The sequence below is a fragment of the Herpailurus yagouaroundi genome, unplaced genomic scaffold (assembly GCF_014898765.1).
Source record: "Herpailurus yagouaroundi ecotype Mexico unplaced genomic scaffold, PumYag 28, whole genome shotgun sequence".
Classification (NCBI taxonomy): Eukaryota; Metazoa; Chordata; class Mammalia; order Carnivora; family Felidae; genus Herpailurus; species Herpailurus yagouaroundi.
The window spans coordinates 44,544,108-44,564,535 of NW_024412376.1; the positions used below are offsets into that span (position 1 = coordinate 44,544,108).

The window sequence follows — 20,428 nt, forward strand, 5'->3', positions numbered from 1 at the left end:
GTTTAAGTCAAATCATGTCACTCTTCTGTTCAAAACGCTCCAATGATTCCCTATTTCTCTCAGAGTAAAAGCCAAAGACCCGAGAACATGTGAGACCCTGCATTAAATAATGAATACAGACTTCCTGCCCCCACCAACACACAGATGCCCAACTCTGTGACCTCATCTCCTAGAACTACTTTCTTCTTTCTTTCCCCAGCTCCAGAGTGGTCTCTTCCTCAGCCCACCTCAAGGTCAGAATAGATCTTTACCTTCAGACTTGAAGGTTTGAAAACTTAACCAGCCGTTATCCCTATACACTAAAGACATTGCCCTGCCATTATTAACTGACACCTGAAGTCTCACTTCATGCTGAGTTATGCAGCTTTAATTGGAGTGATGATGATCATACAGAAGGTGAGGGCACTTATTGGTCAGCGTGGTAAGCTGTCCAGTAAGCTCTGCATTGGTAGACACTGATGGGGTTGCTGCATCAGGACAAAGAAAACAAAAAACAAAATAAAGCAAAGGTAGCCCCACACTCCCTGACCCTGGGCAAACATGATGCTCCCGGTGCCTGAGTCACACCGACTGCTTCTCTTTACTGTAATTCCCTCAGAAACAGTTGGGAGACTTGCACTGCTTTCTATTTCACAGAATTTAGAGCTAGAAAGGACCTAAGGTATCATTTAGCCCAGTCCTCTGACTTCAAAGATGAGGACCCAGAGATCCTAGAAGGCTAAGCAGACTGCTCTAGGTCACACAACCACTGGCAAAACTGGTACCCTTGTCTTGGCAGTGGATGAGTATTAAGGCCACGCAGTGATTAGTTCTCACACATACCCAAGTGAGGCGGGATATGACAGGAATGTAACACATTAGGGATCAAAGGTGTTGGAAATTGATGCTGTCACCAAAGGTTTTACTTAGTAGTGCCTCTAATGATTATTTACAAGGGAAGAAGCTTACCTAATCAGTCATGTCCAAAAGTTTTGTTTTGTTTTTCTGCAGAAGTTTTATATGCATTGACATTTAATCAAAACTAAAATCTTAAAATAGACACACACACCACACACCCACACACCCACATGCACACACACACACACACACACACTCATACACAAGCTTCCTTGGACAAGGAGCCATTCATTGTCTTTATGTTGCAATTAAGGAGCTATGGCAGCTATTGGGTAAATCTTTTTGGAGCTAGCCGCATTACTGCAAGTCACAAAATTCTAACTAAGATCAGCCCCAGGTGACACGCACTGAGACCCTGGGTGTAAATACGTTATTAATGTCATGGGGTCAATCTGACCTTCCAAACCCCTGGAGATTTAAACAGAAGTTTGAATGGTGATTAAAAGAGGAAAAACCACAGCCGACTGCATAAGAGAGCAAATGAGCTACGTAGCTTTTTCAACCTCGGGTTACAGGCTTGAATCCAGTCTAAAATATAACTTATGACAGATGCTTGGTGACCTGTAGGTGGATGGAAGTCATTTCAAGTTTTGTTTCACCTTCTTCTGAACAGGTGTGTTCACATTTATCCAACAAAGATGTTTGAAATGTGAAAGCCTCATCATCAATTCTTTCATAGAAAACCTAAGATTTAATGGGAATTAAATTTGGTTATCTCTTCATCCTTTTTAGAATAGTGCTTTCCTAATTTTTTTCGAACTTCAAGAGTCTTCCATTGACACTACATACACTGTCTTTTCTTTTTTTTAGGAATTTTTTTGAACAGTTTCAAACTGTTGGCTAAGGATTCTTAGAACAGATGTGTTTTCCCTATCTAGAAATAGCCTGAGGACAGATGTAATTTTATTTAAGTTTGTGATCCATTTGGATCAAAGGTGCTTTAGGATAAGAGGCTGGTTTAGAAACAGCTTATTAGAATTAAAAAACAAAGTAAAGAATTTAGCTGCTCTTAAAGAGAGCTGGAATATTGGATATTTGGATATTTGAAAGGCATACTTTTCCTCAAGAATTTTGTAACAATAAATACAGTTAATATCTTTTGTCATAATGTTTCATTTTTATATTAGCTTCAGTTTATTGGGCTCAGTTCACATCAGATTAAATAATTTCAATTGCCAGCAATGATGTAATTAATCAAATTAACTGATGTTCTCTTTTCCTACATATATATATGTATGATAGAGTAATTAGCACATATTGTATCTTTAATGATGACTTTTTACAGAATTTCTGTGATCTGAAATATAGGCCTGTGGAATTACACATTATTTATTTTTTTGATTTTATCTTTGAATTTTAAAAATTTTATTTATTTTTATTTTTTTGGAGAGAGAGAGAGAGAGAGTACATGGGAGAAAGGGGCAGAGGGGGAGAGAGAGAGAGAATGCTAAGCAGGCTCCACACTCAGTGCAGAGCCCAACACGGGGCTCAATCCCACAACCCTGGGAACATGACCTGAGTCGAAATTAAGAGTTGAACACTCAACTGACTGAGTCACCCAGGCACCCCTACACATTATTTTAAAATGAGTGAATGGATGAACTTAAAATTAAATTGTATATGTCATGCCCAGATGGAAATGGAAATTAACCTGCTAAAGGATTCAAATTTTACCTCCCTTTCAATGGTAATTTCTGAGAGCCACTGTGACAAAATGTGTTGTCACCTGGCATCAGAAAGTCATGCTGGGATAGGAAATTAGATGATTTCGAAAAAGATTTTCTGAAGCTTTTCTCATTATAATACATTACAGAATGGCCTTGATAAATAGCACTTTCTTTTTCTTTTTTTTTAAAAAAATTTAAATGTTTATTTGTTTTTGAGAGAGAGAGAAACAGAGAGAGAGAGAGAGAGAGAGGGAGCCTGATCAAGGAAGGGGCAGAGAGAGAGGGAGATACAGAATCTGAAACAGGCTGAGCTGTCAGCACAGAGACCTACACGGAGCTTGAACTCACAAACCCGCGAGATCATGACCTGAGCTAAAGTCAGACTCAACTGACTGATCCACCCAGACACCCCAGGACTTTATTTTTCAAAGCATATTTTGATTGCAAAGTCCAAAGCTGATTTTTATCTAGGTAGTGATCCAGTTTTTAAAAACACTTTATATATGTCCTCAGTTCTGGCCACCTTGACATTATGATAGTTCAACATAATCAGACTTTATAGACTTAAAAATAACCTAATGTCAATTGATGAATACTAGCAAGAAATAAACTAAAATGTATTATAGTAATTGATAACCTATTTATTGTAAATTATTATCATATATTATATAAATCAATCTATCTATATATCATATAAATACAAAAATTAAAGAAGTCTATTAAAAGCAAAATGCTACATAAACAAGAGGGAGATAGTTGAGGTCATTGCATTTTTATATTCCTGTACCTGTTCTCTAGTACATTTCACTGATGTTTGTGGTTGCTTTTGTTTAACTTTGAAATTCTCCTTTAAAGTTCTCTCTTCCCTGACCTCATGGTAAGTTTTACTGATCTACTTTTTTCTTTCTTTCTGTCTTTCTTTCTTTCTTTCTTTCTTCTTTTTTTTTCTTTCTTTTTTAATGTTTATTTATTTATTTTGAGAGAGAGAGCCCAAATGGGAAAGTGGCAGAGAGAGAGGGACAGAGAGAATCCCAAGCAGGCTCTACACTTGGCGTGGAGCCTCACTGGGGCTTGGTCCCAGGACCATGAGATCATGACCTGAGGTGAAATCAAGAGTCAGATACTTAACCAACTGAGCCACCTAGGCACCCCTGATCTACTTTTCTAAAATAAAACAAAACAAAGCAAAGCAAAGCAAAGCAAAACTTTGTTGAGTAATACACTCTCTGTATCATGACATTACATGTTAACTTCATAGCAACTTTGCCCAACTGCTTCCTTTCCAAATCCTGAGATTCTACATCTGTACTTTGAGTAATAGTTGCTAGTGGGCAAAAATATGTGCCTTCTTAGTTTTCAGTCCCAGTATATTTCCTTTGCAAATCCTACAATTTATTAACTCTATGGCAGATTGACACAAACCATGTTCCAAAATAAACACACAAAAAGACCTTCATTACTATAATATCCAGGTTGAGAAAAACTACTATGAAAGCAGGGAAATTCTGGTGAAAGGTTGCTGCTGTCCTCTTGGGTCAGCTGCTTTGTGCTTAACCATCCTTAGGCATGTGCCCTGAGGAACTCCAGAACTGGGGAATTTTGCATCGTGAGGTAGGTAGCAATGCCGTATACACCTACTATCAAGAGGCGATGCTGTAAAAATGAAGGTATGGTCTTTCCTAGTTACACACATAAATAAAAATACAGTCTAGGTTTATCTTTTTGAATTAAAGAAAACTCACACACATACATCAATACCACTTTGTTTCCACGGGGCTGCCATGGAAACAAAGTGAAATTGTGCATATAAAGTGTTAGGTGCAACCTTTTATTATCTCTGTTTTACAGATGAAGAAACTAAGACTAGAGAGATCTGCCTAAGGCCAAACAATCAGCACATGGCGGGGACCCAGTGCCTGGAACCCAAGTTTGTATGCTCGACACTGGATCTAGGCTGTCTGCCTCCTCACTGTCCTGCCAGCCCAGTGGAGCACTACTAAGTGCCTGTCACCAATCTCTGTTTCTGGAACGCACCTCTCCGTCCTTCCTCCCATGCAGTCAGCTGACCAAAGGCACAGAGCAGGAGAGTGCTGGGGTTGAGAGCGTCGCATCAGATAGCTGACTTGGAAATCTGCCTGGTGCTGGCTAGCTGTGCTATCTTGGGCAGTTTACCTAACTTCTGGGCCTCAGACTCTTCGTCTGTGAAATGGGATATTAATACATGCCTCACAGAGTTATGCCAGGATTACAGAGGTAATCTGTGTCATGGTTTAGCAAAGGAAGTGCTGGAGAAATGGTGGTTACGATTAATAAGAATGCAGACTGCAGTATACTTGTTAACGCAGCTTGCTTGAGGACTGTAGTTTTGGGAAAGAACGCTATTGAATGTCTCTAAAAGGGAGTGCTGTGCTACTTTCTACTCTTTGCAGATAGTTTGGGATGCCTGCTATTTCCTTTTCATTAGATAATGCAGCCACTAGAAAGCAATGACAGGTGGTAGCAACAATAGCTCTTCTTCCCTTTCTAGTCAGATACCATGAGGTGGCGGCAGCCATGTTCACACAGATGCTTTCTAAGAGTGGCAGAGACCTCCTCTGGGGTCCAGATTTCTTAGTTTTTCACTTGTTTTAATGATTACCACAGACTTCTGAGATTTATAGGCTCTATTTCCTCTGCCCTTCAAGTCTTAGATAAATATAAAGACATTAATGTAAAAACTTTCCTCACCTCAGCTGTGACTTATGGGATCTAAAATGTAGGAGAAGGCAGACCTTTCTCTGTTCAACTGGAGGGACATTACATCTGCCACTTCAGTTTCTGCTTCAGTAAAAAACATGATACATGATGGAAAATAATTTATAGATTAAACTGGTTTACACTGGCATGCACCATATATACGCTCATTTATATTTATTAAAATGTTTTATCAATAACAATGCAAATGCCAAAATAAAGAAATAAGAACACCAGAAATGAAAACCAACTTAACCAAACAAACAATTACACTGAGATTATTTCACATTACCAAGGGATTTTTTGCTTTCCGTAAAATAATTTCTCTGTGGACATTTGCATATTTCAGATGAGATTAAACTTATAGGAAAATTAAAAACATTTTTCACAGAGTACAGGGCATTCTGATGTAAAGTGTCAGCTACACTCAATAAAAAAAAAAAGAGAGTTGGGTTTAATACCATATCGTTAATTACTTACTACCTTGATATAAAAAAAAATAACTGAGGACCCAAATTTTACTTGCAATCTACATTTTGCTTACATTTTAACTTAATGGTTTGGAACCAGAATGTTAAACGTCAACAAAGGGAAGGCATTTTAAAGCTTTTGTTTGGAGGAGGACTATTTAGTTAACTCTCTACCCACTTTCAGAATGAAGTTACCTAATGGTTATTTCCACCACTATAGCAATTCTCTTTTAATGCAGTAATTTCATCAAACACTTTAAATATTAAATATCAAACACTTTTAAATTTTGTCATATATACAAAAACATTTTAGGATGGTGATCCTTCTATTGTAATATTTATCAAATATATCTTGCAGCTTTCTTTCAAGGGAACACATGCTTTCTTCCAACCTAAAGTATGCTTAAAAGCAGACTTGTAATGATTTTCTGAGGAAGTATGTGACACATGGTCCAATCACAGCCATATGCATACGTGTGCATGCTATGTTCCACTGAACTTTTGGGAAGTAAATTGCTTCTCACTTCTGCCCTCACTTATTTCACTCGAGCAAAAATATACTGACATTCCAGAGGCTGCATCAAGACAGCAAGTTAAAGGCAGAGAAAAACATGAAAGGTTAAGTCTCGGACAAACTTTCAAGAAGCAGGACATCAGCCCTGATGGGTTGACGAGCACTTGGATTTCATTAAACTTTCGATGCTCATAATTATGCGTGTGATTTACAAGCATGTGAAATCAGAGGCTGCCCCACTGGGGCTTGCCCTGGCACACCCTGCGTCCTCCTCCACATGCTCCTGTAGCTCCCCGGCGCCCGGGCCACTGTCTCTCAAGAGTCCCACCTCAATGGGCTCAGTCACCCGGACAATCAGCAGCTTTCAGCCTTATGTCCTCTCCTCCCCTGGTAAAAGGATTGCTTCGAAAAGCATCTTTTGAAATGAGGATCCAAGTAGATAGAGAGGGACAGGAGTCCAGTCACACTTGTTCCAGTGATAGACAAGTCTTTCGGCTTTGTCTGCTGTACTCTGCAAGCCAAAAGGGCTGCTGTGGGTGTGAGCCCCTCCGTCTTCTGGCCGCTCATGAGAACTGAGTGGCAGAGAAAGCTGTGTGTTAGTTTCCTTGAGGGGCCACCCTGTAGGTAACAGGTGCAGGCTTGTCCTTACTACACACACACAAAGCTAAGGCTGACTTTCAGATCCTTGGTAGTCAGGAGAACTTTGGTAAAATTACACTAGAGTAGCTTTTGGTGTCATTTTTACAAGGGTTTATAGATATAAAAGCAAATTGCATATTTGAGGGACAGGAATGATAATGTTTTGCCAATTAGCTGAATACCAGGGCCCAAAAGGAACAAAAACAGGAAAAATTTAATGGGCAAAGCAATTGTTCAAACAGAATTATTGAGATTTTAAATACTATTTTTCAAAACTTCAAGAATCTTACATGGCACGAAAATTAACTCCTCTCTTCACTCAAAGTGGACAAGTAATATGTATAGGCCAATTAAGTGATAAGAAGTATGGGGCAAATGACAACCAGTATTCAACCATTTGTTCTTAGTGGTCGTTTCAGTAATAGCACTTGGGCATTATCTGGGCAGAGAAAAATGTGTCTCATTCAACATGTAACTGACCCAGGGGTTTGGTTCAGTCTAGATCAGTGGCTCTCAAATTGGCTACACATTGAAATCACTTGGGAAAGCTTTAAAAACATACCCATGCCTCAGTCCCAATCCCAGACAGTGGGGGATTTAATTTGGGCAGCAGCAATTTTGAAAGCTCTCTCAGGCAATTATACTGTGCATCCATTCTTTTATTTTTTAATTTTTTTTTACATTTATGTATTTTTGAGAGACAGAGAGACACAGAGACAGAGTACAAGTGGGGGAGGGGCAGAGAGAGAAGGAGACACAGAATCTGAAGCAGGCTCCAGGCTCGGAGCTGTCAGCACAGAGCCCAACACGGGGCTCGAACTCACAAACCGTGACATCATGACCCGAGCTAAAGTCAGAGGCTTAACCGACTGAGCCACCCAGGCGCCCCTACTGTGCATCCATTCTTGAGAAGCACAGGTTTGTCATTTCCAAAGATTTCAGATAGATGAAGTTGGTTCTGGCATTTGCCAGAAGATCTGATTCAGAATTCAGACAGAAGCTCAATTTAAAGATTTCACAGTACCAGTATCTCTTACTTTTAAATGTTTATTTTTAAGAGAGAGAGAGAGAGAGAGAGACTGAGACAGAGACTGAGCATAAGCAAGGGAGGGCAGAGAGAGAGGGACGCACAGAATCTGAAGCAGGCTCCAGACTCTGAGCTGTCAGCACAGAGCCCAATGTGGGGCTGGAACCCATGAACCAGGTGATCATGACCTGAGCCGAAGTCAGATGTTTAACACACTGAGCCACCCAGGTGCCCCTCACACTACCAGTATCTTAAAGAAATTTTTACCTGGGGAGATAGAGAGTATAATTTTTTAATTTCTCCCTTTGGGATAAAACAACAACAAACAATGCATGTGCACACATATATACATCCACAAATGATGATTTTAAAGACTGCTCACCAGCTGAACACTTGGGTCATTCTTCAGTATCAGTATTAGTAGTTAGCTTCTACAGTGCACTATAATCAAAACTCGATCAAATCACTACATACTTTTAAAACATTTTTCTGGGGCACCTGGGTGGCTTAGTTGGTTAAGTGTCTGTCTTCAGCTCAGGTCATGATCTTGTGGTCTGTGAGTTCAAGCCCCGGGTCGAGCTCTGTACTGACAGCTCAAAACCTGGAACCTGCTTCGGGTTCTGTGTCTCCCTCTCTCTCTGCCCCTCCCCCACTTGTGCTCTGTCTCTGTCTCTCTCTCTCTCTCTCAAAAATAAATAAACGTTAAAAAAAAATTAAAACATTTTTCTGACTCACTCTTTATTTGGCAACGTCACAAACCCCAGTCTTCTAGGATTTGAGTTGTGAATAGAATTGTCTTTTCTCAAATAAAATGACAGTTTAAATTTATACGGCATAGAATTTATTCCATTAATCCAACTCCACAATTTATTTCCTATAGCAAAAAGAAGTCTTTAGCTTGTGTTTTGCAGTTTTGCATCTAACTTTGGTGAGACAGACAATTGTGTGTACTGAAATCTCCTGCAATATAGGCAGCACAATTTGGGTTTTTAAAAATAAGACAACATATTTTTAGCTTCAGACAGGACCGTTTAGGGAAGAGTTGACTAAGTTCCCTAGATGGTTGGCTATGTGGATGGCACTTCTGTGAAGTAGTTTTAAGAATCAGAGCTGGTAAAGCTTTGAGGATATCAACCCAGTCCAACTCCTTGCCACAAAAAGGTCAGTCCATTACCAGGTGATAGAAACCCCTGTCGATTTTTACTTGACCATTAACAGAAAAGGAATTCCAGATTCCCCTCTAGCAAGCCCTAGCTTTTAGAAACTCTTATAATCAGGAATTCCTCTTTATGTTTGATTTAATATACTCAGACTGGTCATCAATTACTGTCATGGAGGGATCTTCATTGTGGTTTGTCTTGTTTTCATTTCAAACATACGAAGGTTGGGGTTAGTATACATTACTAATTTCTGTGAACGGAGTATTCCAATCAATACCTTAGTTAAAACAGCTTTATGTCCTCTCTTAGAATTTTAAAACGGAAAGAACAGAGAAGTGATATACATAATAATTTTTGAGACTTCTATTTGTGTCATCTATACAAAATGATTGTTGACACAGAATACTGTCATGAACACACTATTCATACATCAAGAAGCCTAAAAAAACTACTGTGAAATAGTTTGAAAATGTTTTTACTCCAGAAGTCTCTCAGGGCATATCACAAAAATCAGTGGTGTGACCAATTCATGAATGTGTTGGCATCTGCCCCATCATACCAACGACAGCCTCTCCTAATACTTCCAACTCATGACTCGAGATGGAAGTTTCATGGAGCCTAAGATAAAGGACAGATCACCTACCTGAGGGAACAAGGCTGTGGTATCATTACTCACTACCCAGTACACACTCAAAAATCCATGTGATAGATTCCTATCTTATTGACATCACTAGTGCCAAACTTCAAGGGAATTCAAATATTGCACTTTAAAACATGTCATGTCATATACTCTACAAATGCAGAATAATGGATTTTGAAGTTTATATTTAAGCCCTAAAAGCCCTGGAACTATCATAAGAAAGAAGACACAAGGGCTTCTGCAGAATTTCCAGAGGCCTGCAGAACATAGATAGCACAGAACCATAGCACTGTCATAACCTGGCTAATACAATTTTATTGCATGATAAAATGTCTCAAAGTCAGAGAAGATAAACTTTCATTCATTACACCAACGAATGGGCACAAACTGAAACGGAGGCATTCCGAAGGAACCCTAATTAAGAGGCAGTCATTCTTTAGGTAGTTAAAGTAGAAACAAGAATATCAGTTCTTTACTTCTTACAACAAAATTGAGCTCATTTCTAACACCTACATTTTACCATTCATTATCTTTTTAATACCAACATTGTTATTCAAATAATACATAAAAGCTGTATGTTATTCTTTTTTAAAAAAAATGTTTATTTATTTTTGAGAGAGAGAGGGAGACAGAGGATCTGAAGTGGGTTCTGCACTGGCAGCTCAGAGACAATACGGGGCTTGAGCTGAGATCATGATCTGAGCCAAAGTTGGACACTTAACCGACAGGTGCCCCTATATGTTATTCGTTCAAATACTTGAAAACATATCCTACAGCCATTGGCAAGATGTGTAATGATCTATGTCCCCATCTCAGTAACGCTCTGTGAATGGACGTTAAGGAAGTCATTCATGAGCAGGTTAAATAATACATACAAGAATGATAAAGCACATTATTTACAATGATAAAAAGGAAACACTTCATAATTAGGAAATGGAATACCCGGAGGAGATACAAACTAGGTTTTTGAGAAAAGTTTTCAAATTTGGTAATATACTCATGACATATTGTTATGTCAAAAAAAGAAGGTTAAAAAGGTGTATATATGGTTTGATTTCAAATTTATTTTAAAGCTGCTTAGGGAAAAAGCTGCAAGGAAACATATTTTTGTGTGTTTCCACATTTATTAATATGGACCTGTGCTACCTTTGTAGTCAGGATAAGTTCATCTAATTTTAATATAAAAGTTGGAGGTATATCAAAATGTAAGTAGTGATATTCTTTACCTGATGAGATGATAGGTGATGATTTTTAAAATGCAGTCCCAATTTTTTTCTTTCATAGAGAGTATAACTTTCACAGTAAGAAAAATACACTGCTAGTGAGTAATGTATTTGCTGCCGTATCTTAATTCTTTGTTCTTTTAGGTACCACTGGCAGTGAATTATCAGAACACATTCCAAAAAGTATTTATTGAAGTCTTATGTGCAAAACACAAATGCTTCATTTTAAGAGACTTTTGATGATCTGCTGTGAAGTCTAATGAAAACTTTTACTGGAAGAAAGTTGAAACTACTGAGCTAAACAGGTTTTCCATATGATCTGTGTGTTGGTGCTGAAGTACTTTTCCTTAAAGGACCAAAAGTACCATAAGGTACTTCTCGTATGCAGGATGTCTTAGTGACACTGACAACACACTCTTGAAGCGGGGTGGTGTCAATGATGTGGCAATCCCTATATTCTAATGGAATCGTTCTAATGATTTTAAATGGTAGGTAATGAATTGGTGTGAGAAATATACCTATATTTTTCCCCGACTGTTTCTTCTGGTTTTGATGTTCTTACCTTTGAATAGAGCTCAACAAAGCAAGGGGGAGTTTATTTCTCTATGAGTAGAAGAGTATAAATCCTCCTTTGATTTCTTTCCCCAGGTAAGGCATGACAAAGATAACCAGTTCTTCCCAAATCATACTGTTAGTTTGTTTCAACCTAACTTAGTCATGAGCTGTTGAATGTGCCTCAGTTTTAAAATGCCACAATTTGCTTTACAGCTTATACTGCCAATATTATAGCATGTCACACTCTTGTAAAACAAACTTGACAATAATTTTATTTATATGCCGCTAGATTATTTAACATGAGAATTCAATCGGAGAAGTGAGAAAGAAGGCAATATGTGCATATGTAATATAAAGACGGCTAATTATAGATTAAAACATTTGACTTACCTGCAAAAACATTGTACAAGGAAGGCACAGTATAAGTAGCATTTTTTTATGACACAGACTCACAAACAGATGCGGGAAAAGAATGGTTTGCTGTTGCCCAAATAACCAAAAGACCTCTTTGTTTCTACTAGCAAATGCTGATACACAATTCTACGCATTATGCCTGTCAAACAACATTTAAACACATACTATATAAAACCAAGACTTAGTTTAAATGTGTAAATTACATAGGGAAAGCATGTCAAGATATCAATCTCATTGCACTGCTTAATAGTCACCAAATAACATTAGACATTTAATGCCACTGTCCCAATTCAGTTGCCATAATTCTTGTTCCCTTATGTTGTCTCCTTATTTTCTCCTTAAATATTCTTTCTTTTATTACAAATACCTCCGGTGAGAATGATAACACTAAAATAAAATTAACATAGCCAGAGCAAAGATAAATAAAATTTAAAAAGCCAACCTTTATTCCACTTTGAACAAGTTTGTGAATGTCCAAATAAGGCTCCTTGAAAATTTCTCCTTCGGGGGTAAGTATCTTCACGTAACCTTCTTTTTCCAGAATGAAGAGCCGGTGCGAGCCGTCCCCGCTGTGCAGGGCACCGACAGGCTGGCGCAGCCCATTCACCACCTCCTGGATACAGAAGCAGTTGTGTTTGTGCTTCCTAAACAAGTTAAAGAAAACCAGTAAGCTTTTCTTGAGGTGAAGGAGGCAAAGGATGCACTTAACATCCTTTTCAAAAGGTACTTCCTCTAGGAATCAATGGTTTTGAGAATCAGGAGGTGCCGTTAACCCCAAAAGTCACAACAGGACTCTTTTAAATTGCTTTCAGTGGAACACATAAAACAGCCTTCTACCAGAAAGTCCAAGAGAGAATCAACATAAAAATGCTACATCTTTTAAAATTGCAGAAGCTCATTATCTTATCTTTGAGTGACTATAATTAAAATGAGCTTTACTCACAATAATTAAGCCTTACAGAAAGGCCCTCAGAGAGAAGGTTTTAAGATCTATTTATAAAACTCTGATTTGCTAATGATAATTGTGCTGAATATTTCCATAAGCTAACAATAAGCATAAAGTTCAAGTTTAAAACTGTAATCATGAAATTCACAGGAATCATAGAGAAGCCAAACTCATGATAATAAAAGATTAGTAGTCTAAGCATTAAACACTTTTAAGGGAACATGATATTAGAGAAGCAAACTATCCAAAAGAAAGAAAAAAGCATCTGGAGGATATAGCTGCTGGAATCAAGCACAGAAACAGTTGATTCACTAATAAAACCGCAAGATTTGTCAGTTGGTATTTTGGTTTTGTTTTTTTAAAATTAAAGAGCATTTATCTTTATGAACCTGCTGATCTCTTCCACTTTGTCATATTCTTCCATCTGGTCCAAGTAGTTAGATGCTGGTCCTCTGATTTGTTTTCTTGGAAAATCTGGAAAGCACAACCCACCATCTTTTCTTGCATAGTAAAAGCAAAACTCATCAGCAGTAGTTTGAAGGAAACCTTTAAAGAAATGCAAAAAAGACTCATTAGAAATATTTAGTGTCACAGTAAAAACATCCTATATGAAAGATAAAATAGAGTAAGAGATTTTTTAGAAAGTATATGAATATTCTAGGAAAATAATAAAAAAATGAAAACTAATTTTTTTTTTTTGCTTGGGATTTCTATTTTTTTCAAAAAAAATTTAAGAATTTCAATTAAAATGGAGTAATATTGCATTGGCTATTTTAAAAGACTCATCTGAAATACACATAATACAAATCCAGCATTAATCTTGTTATTGTTATTGACTGTTTGCAAGATTCTATGGTATGTATGTTGTACGTTTATCTGATCACTATTCAGCATTTTCCCCCAGAGCAAAAATAACTTATTAAGAAGAACAAATTAGAATGAAAGAAGAGATAGGCTATTAGGTGCTGATTTTGGTCATTTTACAAATTTTTTTTTTGTACTGTCGCTCACATATGATTAAATAATAAATCTAATGAATATCACAAGGTCATTAGATGCTATAAGTGACTGGCTGACAGTAATTGTGCTAAGAACAGAGTCTCCATTTTCAAATATGTAGGTGCCTTTTTCCTACACCTCACTTTATATAAAATAATGGTTATTTTGTAAAACAAAACTATACTTAATATATCCCTTCAATCTTCTCAATCAGAAAGCTGGTATACCACCCCTCACTGAAAAACAAACAAACAAACAAACAAGGATAACAAGCCAAAACAAAAATGCAAAATAGACTTACTTAAGGAAGTCTGAAAGAAAGCTGTTTTCTCTTTTCTTACATATTAAGAATTTTTTATCAAATAAAAACAGCTATACTTGACTAAAAAAAGAAGAGGACTTGATGACAAAAAAGAATTTTGACATTACTCTCACAATTTGAGTCATCAAGTATTGGCTTTTTTTGTGGTGGAGGGCATACTAATAAGATTCACTTCCATATCCTGATGATTTCTGCTCTCAGAATATGATATGGCTACCAGAATCGACCTCATATGATGTCCTAACTTCTTGCTTCTGGTGTCATATCTTTATGCATAATGTTTTGATTTTTTACCTAACAAATTAGATTACTGTATACCTATCAGCTTTGTGATAAAGGCACCTTATAACTGAGCTGATATTTAGAAGTGGTTAATGGGTCCAGGTTTGTAAGGATTTCTAAAAACAAGAATTGGGGACCAATTCTTAACCAAGTGAGACTTACCAATGAAACATGAAAGACTAAAAGTTTATTTTCTATGCCCTTGACCTAGGTCCTCTCAAACCTAAAACTAATCTTATAATTCTGAGGATCTTGGTGTACGTTTTCACCTAACTTTTGAGTAAAATGTATCACCTCTAAATTTCTGAGACAGACTCTTCAAGGCCAATATCTGACTAGGCTACTAAGAAGCATCTTATCCTTGGAAACCAGGCAAGTGAGAGCAGATGTCCTTGGGAGTTGTGTGTGTATATGTGTGTGTGTGTGCGTGTGTGTGTGTATGGGGGTATGGGGGGTGAGACTGAAAGTAGGCATAGTAGCTGGGAGGGGTGCTCCACACGAGGGGCAAGGCAGCTGCAAGGAGGTTATCTTTCTTTGAAAAAATTCAGGGATTAGAAATTGGGGAGAGGAATGAAGGCTGCACAGCATTTACTCTTCTTCAGCAAGTAACTGCTTACAAAAGATAACTTTCTCCTCCATTCTTTTCTGGCTAAGAATATACATGAAAACTGCCCAGTAGTGTTGAACGATCATATCTGAGGTGAAAAGAATAGAAGGAGAATGGAGTTGTTAAATTAAACCTTTTGCAGTTTTGGGCTAGATCGTTTTTTGGATACACACACACACACACATACCTACACACACACACACTCACACACATACACACACACATACACACAGATACATACACACACAAACACACACACACACAAACACACACACACACAGCTCCCATCAGGCAGCAAGATCTCCATGCCAATATTATGCACACAGGAATACTGTCATACTATGTATATACTTATAACTGAATGTGAAAATGAGAAAATTTGTTTCAACATGATGGTTGCCTGCAGGATCACCAAAAAAAAAAAAAAAAAAAAAAAAAAAAAAAATTCAAAGTGTAACTGAGAAGAAATTTCAAATTTGCTTTAAAAAAAAACCTGTATTCCAGCATCATAGTCTGCAAACCAATACCATCTTAAGGAGAAATTAAACAATGCTGATGGCTGATTCCATTTTACAAGGAGTTATTAGCTGGGGACAAACATGCGGAAGTGAGAAATCGTTTTCAAATAGAACATCTAAAGATTAATTAAGTACAGATTCATAAACTCTATGGCTCCAGAGGTACTATGTTCTCTTACCAAATCAAAAGGAGAACAAAAACAAAACTGGGATTAACAATGAATTATTCCTAGCTTTTTATAGAATCTCAGTATACTGAACAAGTGTGAAGGAGGGAGTCAACTCAAAAGACTTTTACATAAAGATATGGGTATTTTCTCATAATTACACACATCTAACATTTTCATTAATACTTTACAATGATCTGATTTTGTGGACAGTGATGAATAAGATATATTTTGCTGTGAAGAGCTAAAAGGACGTGGCTTCAGGACACTGGGCTTACATTTACTGCCAGGGAAGATAGAATTTACCAAATAGTACCCTTTTATTTGGAACAATACCCTGAAGAGCATTTTACTGAAGGTGGGTGTTTAGTTCAGCCTGTATCATCACAGTATCATCAAGTCTGCTAATGATGGAAGTACACAGATTATTCCAGCAGCTGTATTTTTTTTAAACTCCTGATAATTTATCAAATGTCCTGGAGCGGGATGAATCCAGTCCTACTATACCACAAAGCACCCCATAACATGCTCATGTAAACAAATATTCTCTGTGGAGTATTCTAAGCTCTAGCTTTTCTCTCAGAATGTATGCCAGAGAAAAGTTACTTTTCCTCCTTATATATGCTGTTCATCAAATAAAGAAAGAAACGAAACAAAACCCATTGTTAGTAAGGCCTGCACTTGCCAGCATTTTCTAATAGAGGTAGTGGATTTTGATGTATCCATCCATTCCGTCTGGCTTGCTCTCGTGGGGAAGACACAAGTATAAGATATCTCCCTGGGGTCAGGAGTGGCTATGGACTAGAGAGACTCAGTGGAATCAAACCCTTGACCTTGGCCTCATTAGCAACAGAATTAAACCAATCGAACTAATTGTATACTGACATTTCACACTAAATCACCTACAGCTGAAGAGATGACAGTCTGAGTGATAAAAAGTATTTCATGATACTTGTGATAACAACTGTAAAGGAAGAAGCAAGGCCCATGTCTGTCCTTTTGTACACTTCCCACAGAGTGCACTATGCCATCACTGAGTGAACAGGAAAGCATCTACTCTGCTCATCACAGTGCAGCAGGAGAAAAGACCTGTGATGCTGAGCAAGAAGCTCCTGTGTGCGGGTTTTTTTTTTTCCAAATGCAATTTTGTTATTTTTAGAAGTTTTAAGAATTTACTTCCCTAAGTCAACTCACAACTGGTGAATATTATGATTAATAAAACACTAGTATATCCTCACTATATTAATTTTTAACTTTTCTCGTTTTCTTGAAAATAGGCACACCATGAATGTTTCTGAATTAAAGTTTCTAAAGAGTTTCTGTCAGATGTACCTGTATTCCCATGTGACTGGTGGTGCTTTCTGAAAGTCATGAAGGTGAAGCAAAGGGGTAGATCATTTATGTATTTATTTCTTTACGTTCTGGGCAATGGAGGGAAATGAAGACATCTCAAATTATTTTTCCTCTCTCTCAACCCCTTTGAGCATTTGCCTTAGTGTTGCATTTTTAAGTTTCTGATTTGCAGAAAGATGAGGCTGTTCATTAGAATAGTCAAATATATCGACTTCTTATAAGAAAGAATCACAAAGTAGCTGTTTTTTGCAACTTTGAACTCCAGAGAAAAGTTACACCATGTCATTAAATAAACTTGAGAAGGTGAAAATATTAAAAATTTGCTTTGAGAGCAATTTCTGAAAGATAATTGTTCTAGAATTGTAAAGAGCCTTCTGTGTTGGGGCAAGGGCTGAGGGGAGGATTACCATCTTCTCTATCTATCATACTTCAGAAAATGGTCAACTGTGTGCCAAGGATCAGTCTGGCTAACAAATTGATTAACATAAATTAACACAAAGAATGTGTTATTATAACTCACTTTTGCGACAAGTATTCAGGATGATTATTATCATTTGACGGAGGCAGGAGAAGCCCCCCCTGCTTGTTGCTAAAGCCTGTAGCCTGTCCCTGGGAAGCACCCTTGCTGCTCTCTCTACCACTGGAGTAGAGCTTTCATCTGGTTATCTTTCAAGGCAGCCTGGGTGGCCACCAAAAGCACTTGACATCTTGATGCACTTCAGCAGTTTTACATATATACAAACTTTGTAGAAAAATAAATTTGTCACTCGTCACCACATATGTTGATCTGGGGAGCGAGGTGCTTGCAGTTCTGGCTCCTGAGCTGTTTGCTACACTCTTTCTTCTGTGGATATTGCTTTTTGTTGTTTGTTTTGGAAGCTAAAATAACTTCACATAGATGGAGACTTTCTGGGTGAGTCTTTAAATACAGCATAGTTGTATTTATCTCCAGTAGATAATGGTAGAGGAAAATGGGAAGTGTCGGTGTTCTTTTCAACTTACATTGGTAAAGGCAAACCTTCAAGACTTGAAATTTGCAGCAAACCTTTATGGTACCTAATCTGTTATCGCTTCTCGGCAGGCCTTCTATGCAACCGTGACCTATTCTACTTTGCTTTTGGGGAACGTGATAAAGAGGAAGAAACAGCTGGTTTAGGAAAAGCCTTACAAACATGGTTGTGGTTTATAAAGACAATAATAATATTTTCACATGAATGGGTTTAGATACATGTTATGGTACACCAAAGGAAGCAAGCAATCCTAGTCAAAATGTTTTCTTAGGTTATTGCAAGAGCTCTATAAAAAAAATCCACACTTTTCTGGGTCAGAGAAAAATGTAAAATATGCATAGCAGTTAAAAAGTTCTCCAAGGGCATCCTACAGTTCTTAAAGCTTGTCTTTTCCTTCAATGCCATTTAGTTTTATAAACTGTTAGCTTCAGTAGATTTGTTTGTGTGTGACTTTGCTTAACTAAACAGAATCTGTGTCGTTAAATTCTTTTGTATCTCTGTTGATTCTTCCAACTAAAGCAGTAACAACCAAAGTTTATAAACTTTTGATGGTAAAATTAATCCATGTCCAAGAATCTATATGTTTATTAGGGTCCAAAATATGGTAGTGAGCAGGTATATTCGTGACACTGTCAACCTAAGAACTTCTTAATCTATTCTATCACTTCCTCACTGCACAACTTTGGTTAAGGCATTTAACTTCTCCTCAGGCTCAGTTATCGTCATCTGTCAAATGGGGATGACTCCACTTTTCCTACCTGCAGCATAGAGTTTTTGAAGAGCAAATTAGTCATTACATGTAAAGGTGCTTTGTAAGGTGTTACTTTTCTTGGATTTCTAGTGATACTTTAATTAAGGGAATACTACCTTAAAAGTCCATGGACAATCTGCACTTGCATATCAGCTATGTAGAAGAGGAGGCTGTCTTGATATGGATGCTAATGGATGAAGAAGACACCAACAAGAAACTTGTACTGATAATCCAATGTGTGTAGATTACCAACTGTAGTGTTGATTTAACAAGAACTGTAAAACATCCCATCAAAACCAACATACTGTGTGCAGACTGAAATGATAGTAATCCTTTTACCAGCAATGAAAGGTTACAAATTTGTAAAGGTTAATTGTGAGGCAAAAGTAGGTATTTTGGAAGGTGAAATAAATTTTACACTCTCAGAAGCAAACATTTAAGATCAGATATCTTGTGAGGATATGCTGCAGTAGTTTATTTAATTTATCAATTTTTTTTTTTTTTTTTTTTACCTGGAATATGGCCTCGGCAAGTATAAAAGAATTCTTTGCAATAGTCTTTGCAGAGCAGGGGAAGTACAAGGTCTCTTTCCAAGGCTTCTCTTTCAGGTGAGTTGAACAGGCTCTGAGAATGTGGAGAGCAAAGTGCACACTTGATTTCCTCCAGTAACTTCCCACATTCTGTGTTGTTGGTAACAGAAAATATCTGAAAGCCATAAATCAGAAACAAACTTCCTTTTATTCATGTGAAGCTATGTCTAGTTATGTTTTTTGTAATCATATAAGTAGAATAGTATAACTTAGCCAGTGCAGTTGTCTGAAAAGAATTATCATATCAGAAACACGGGATGCTTTTAATAAGGCTAGAAGTACAGTCTCTTGGGCTGGGCTGGGGGAGCGGAGGGTAAGGATGCACAAAAGTCCTTCTTACTCTTGCAGATCAAAGCCTGTTTATCTTTTGGGTATGAAAAATTAAATGACACCTATATTGAGACCCTTTAACCCTTTACCATGTTACTCTGCATCAGAGTGCATAGCGATATTTGCATAGTGCATAGTGATATTTGACTTTAAAATTCTAAATACCTTTATCCAACTGTATGTAAAGTAGAATTTTTTAAGATTTGATCATTTCTGTCTTAGGTAAAAATGTATTTCACTCTTGAAATTCGTGATAGGATATTCTCAAAGATACTACTTTAATTACATTTTTCTAGTTTCAGTTCATTTTCAATCTACAGGTTGCATCGGGAAAGTTTCCTAAAGTGGGGGGAATATTGCCTTTTCATGTTGTAGAAAAATAATATCTGAAGCTGAAACTGGTTTCAGACCAATTTTTATTATTCATTTTATCTTAGCCAGGAAAAACTTTCTAACCAGCTCCTCAGGTATGTTATATGTGTGAATAAACACAGGAGTTTAATAAAAGTGCTTTTGTATAGGATTGAGTGAGTTTTAATAAAAAAAAAGAATACTTTTATCTTTATTTATACAGTATTATGTCTTTTTTTTTCAATAAGACCAATTTGGGAGTT

The 20,428-nt window shown here is 37.2% G+C and overlaps 1 protein-coding gene across 2 annotated transcripts in view; it reads right to left on the reverse strand.

Moving 5' to 3' along the window:
* The window catches only part of HHIP (hedgehog interacting protein), a 97,150-nt gene that overhangs the window by 71,493 nt on the left and 5,229 nt on the right, over nt 1-20,428 (reverse strand). For both annotated transcript variants that reach the window (XM_040473086.1, XM_040473090.1), the window contains exons 2-4: nt 19,407-19,599; nt 13,275-13,431; nt 12,382-12,583 (exon numbers count right to left, since the gene is read on the reverse strand). In XM_040473086.1, coding sequence (XP_040329020.1) covers nt 12,382-12,583; nt 13,275-13,431; nt 19,407-19,599 — 552 coding nt within the window. The remainder of the gene's footprint in view (nt 1-12,381; nt 12,584-13,274; nt 13,432-19,406; nt 19,600-20,428) is intronic.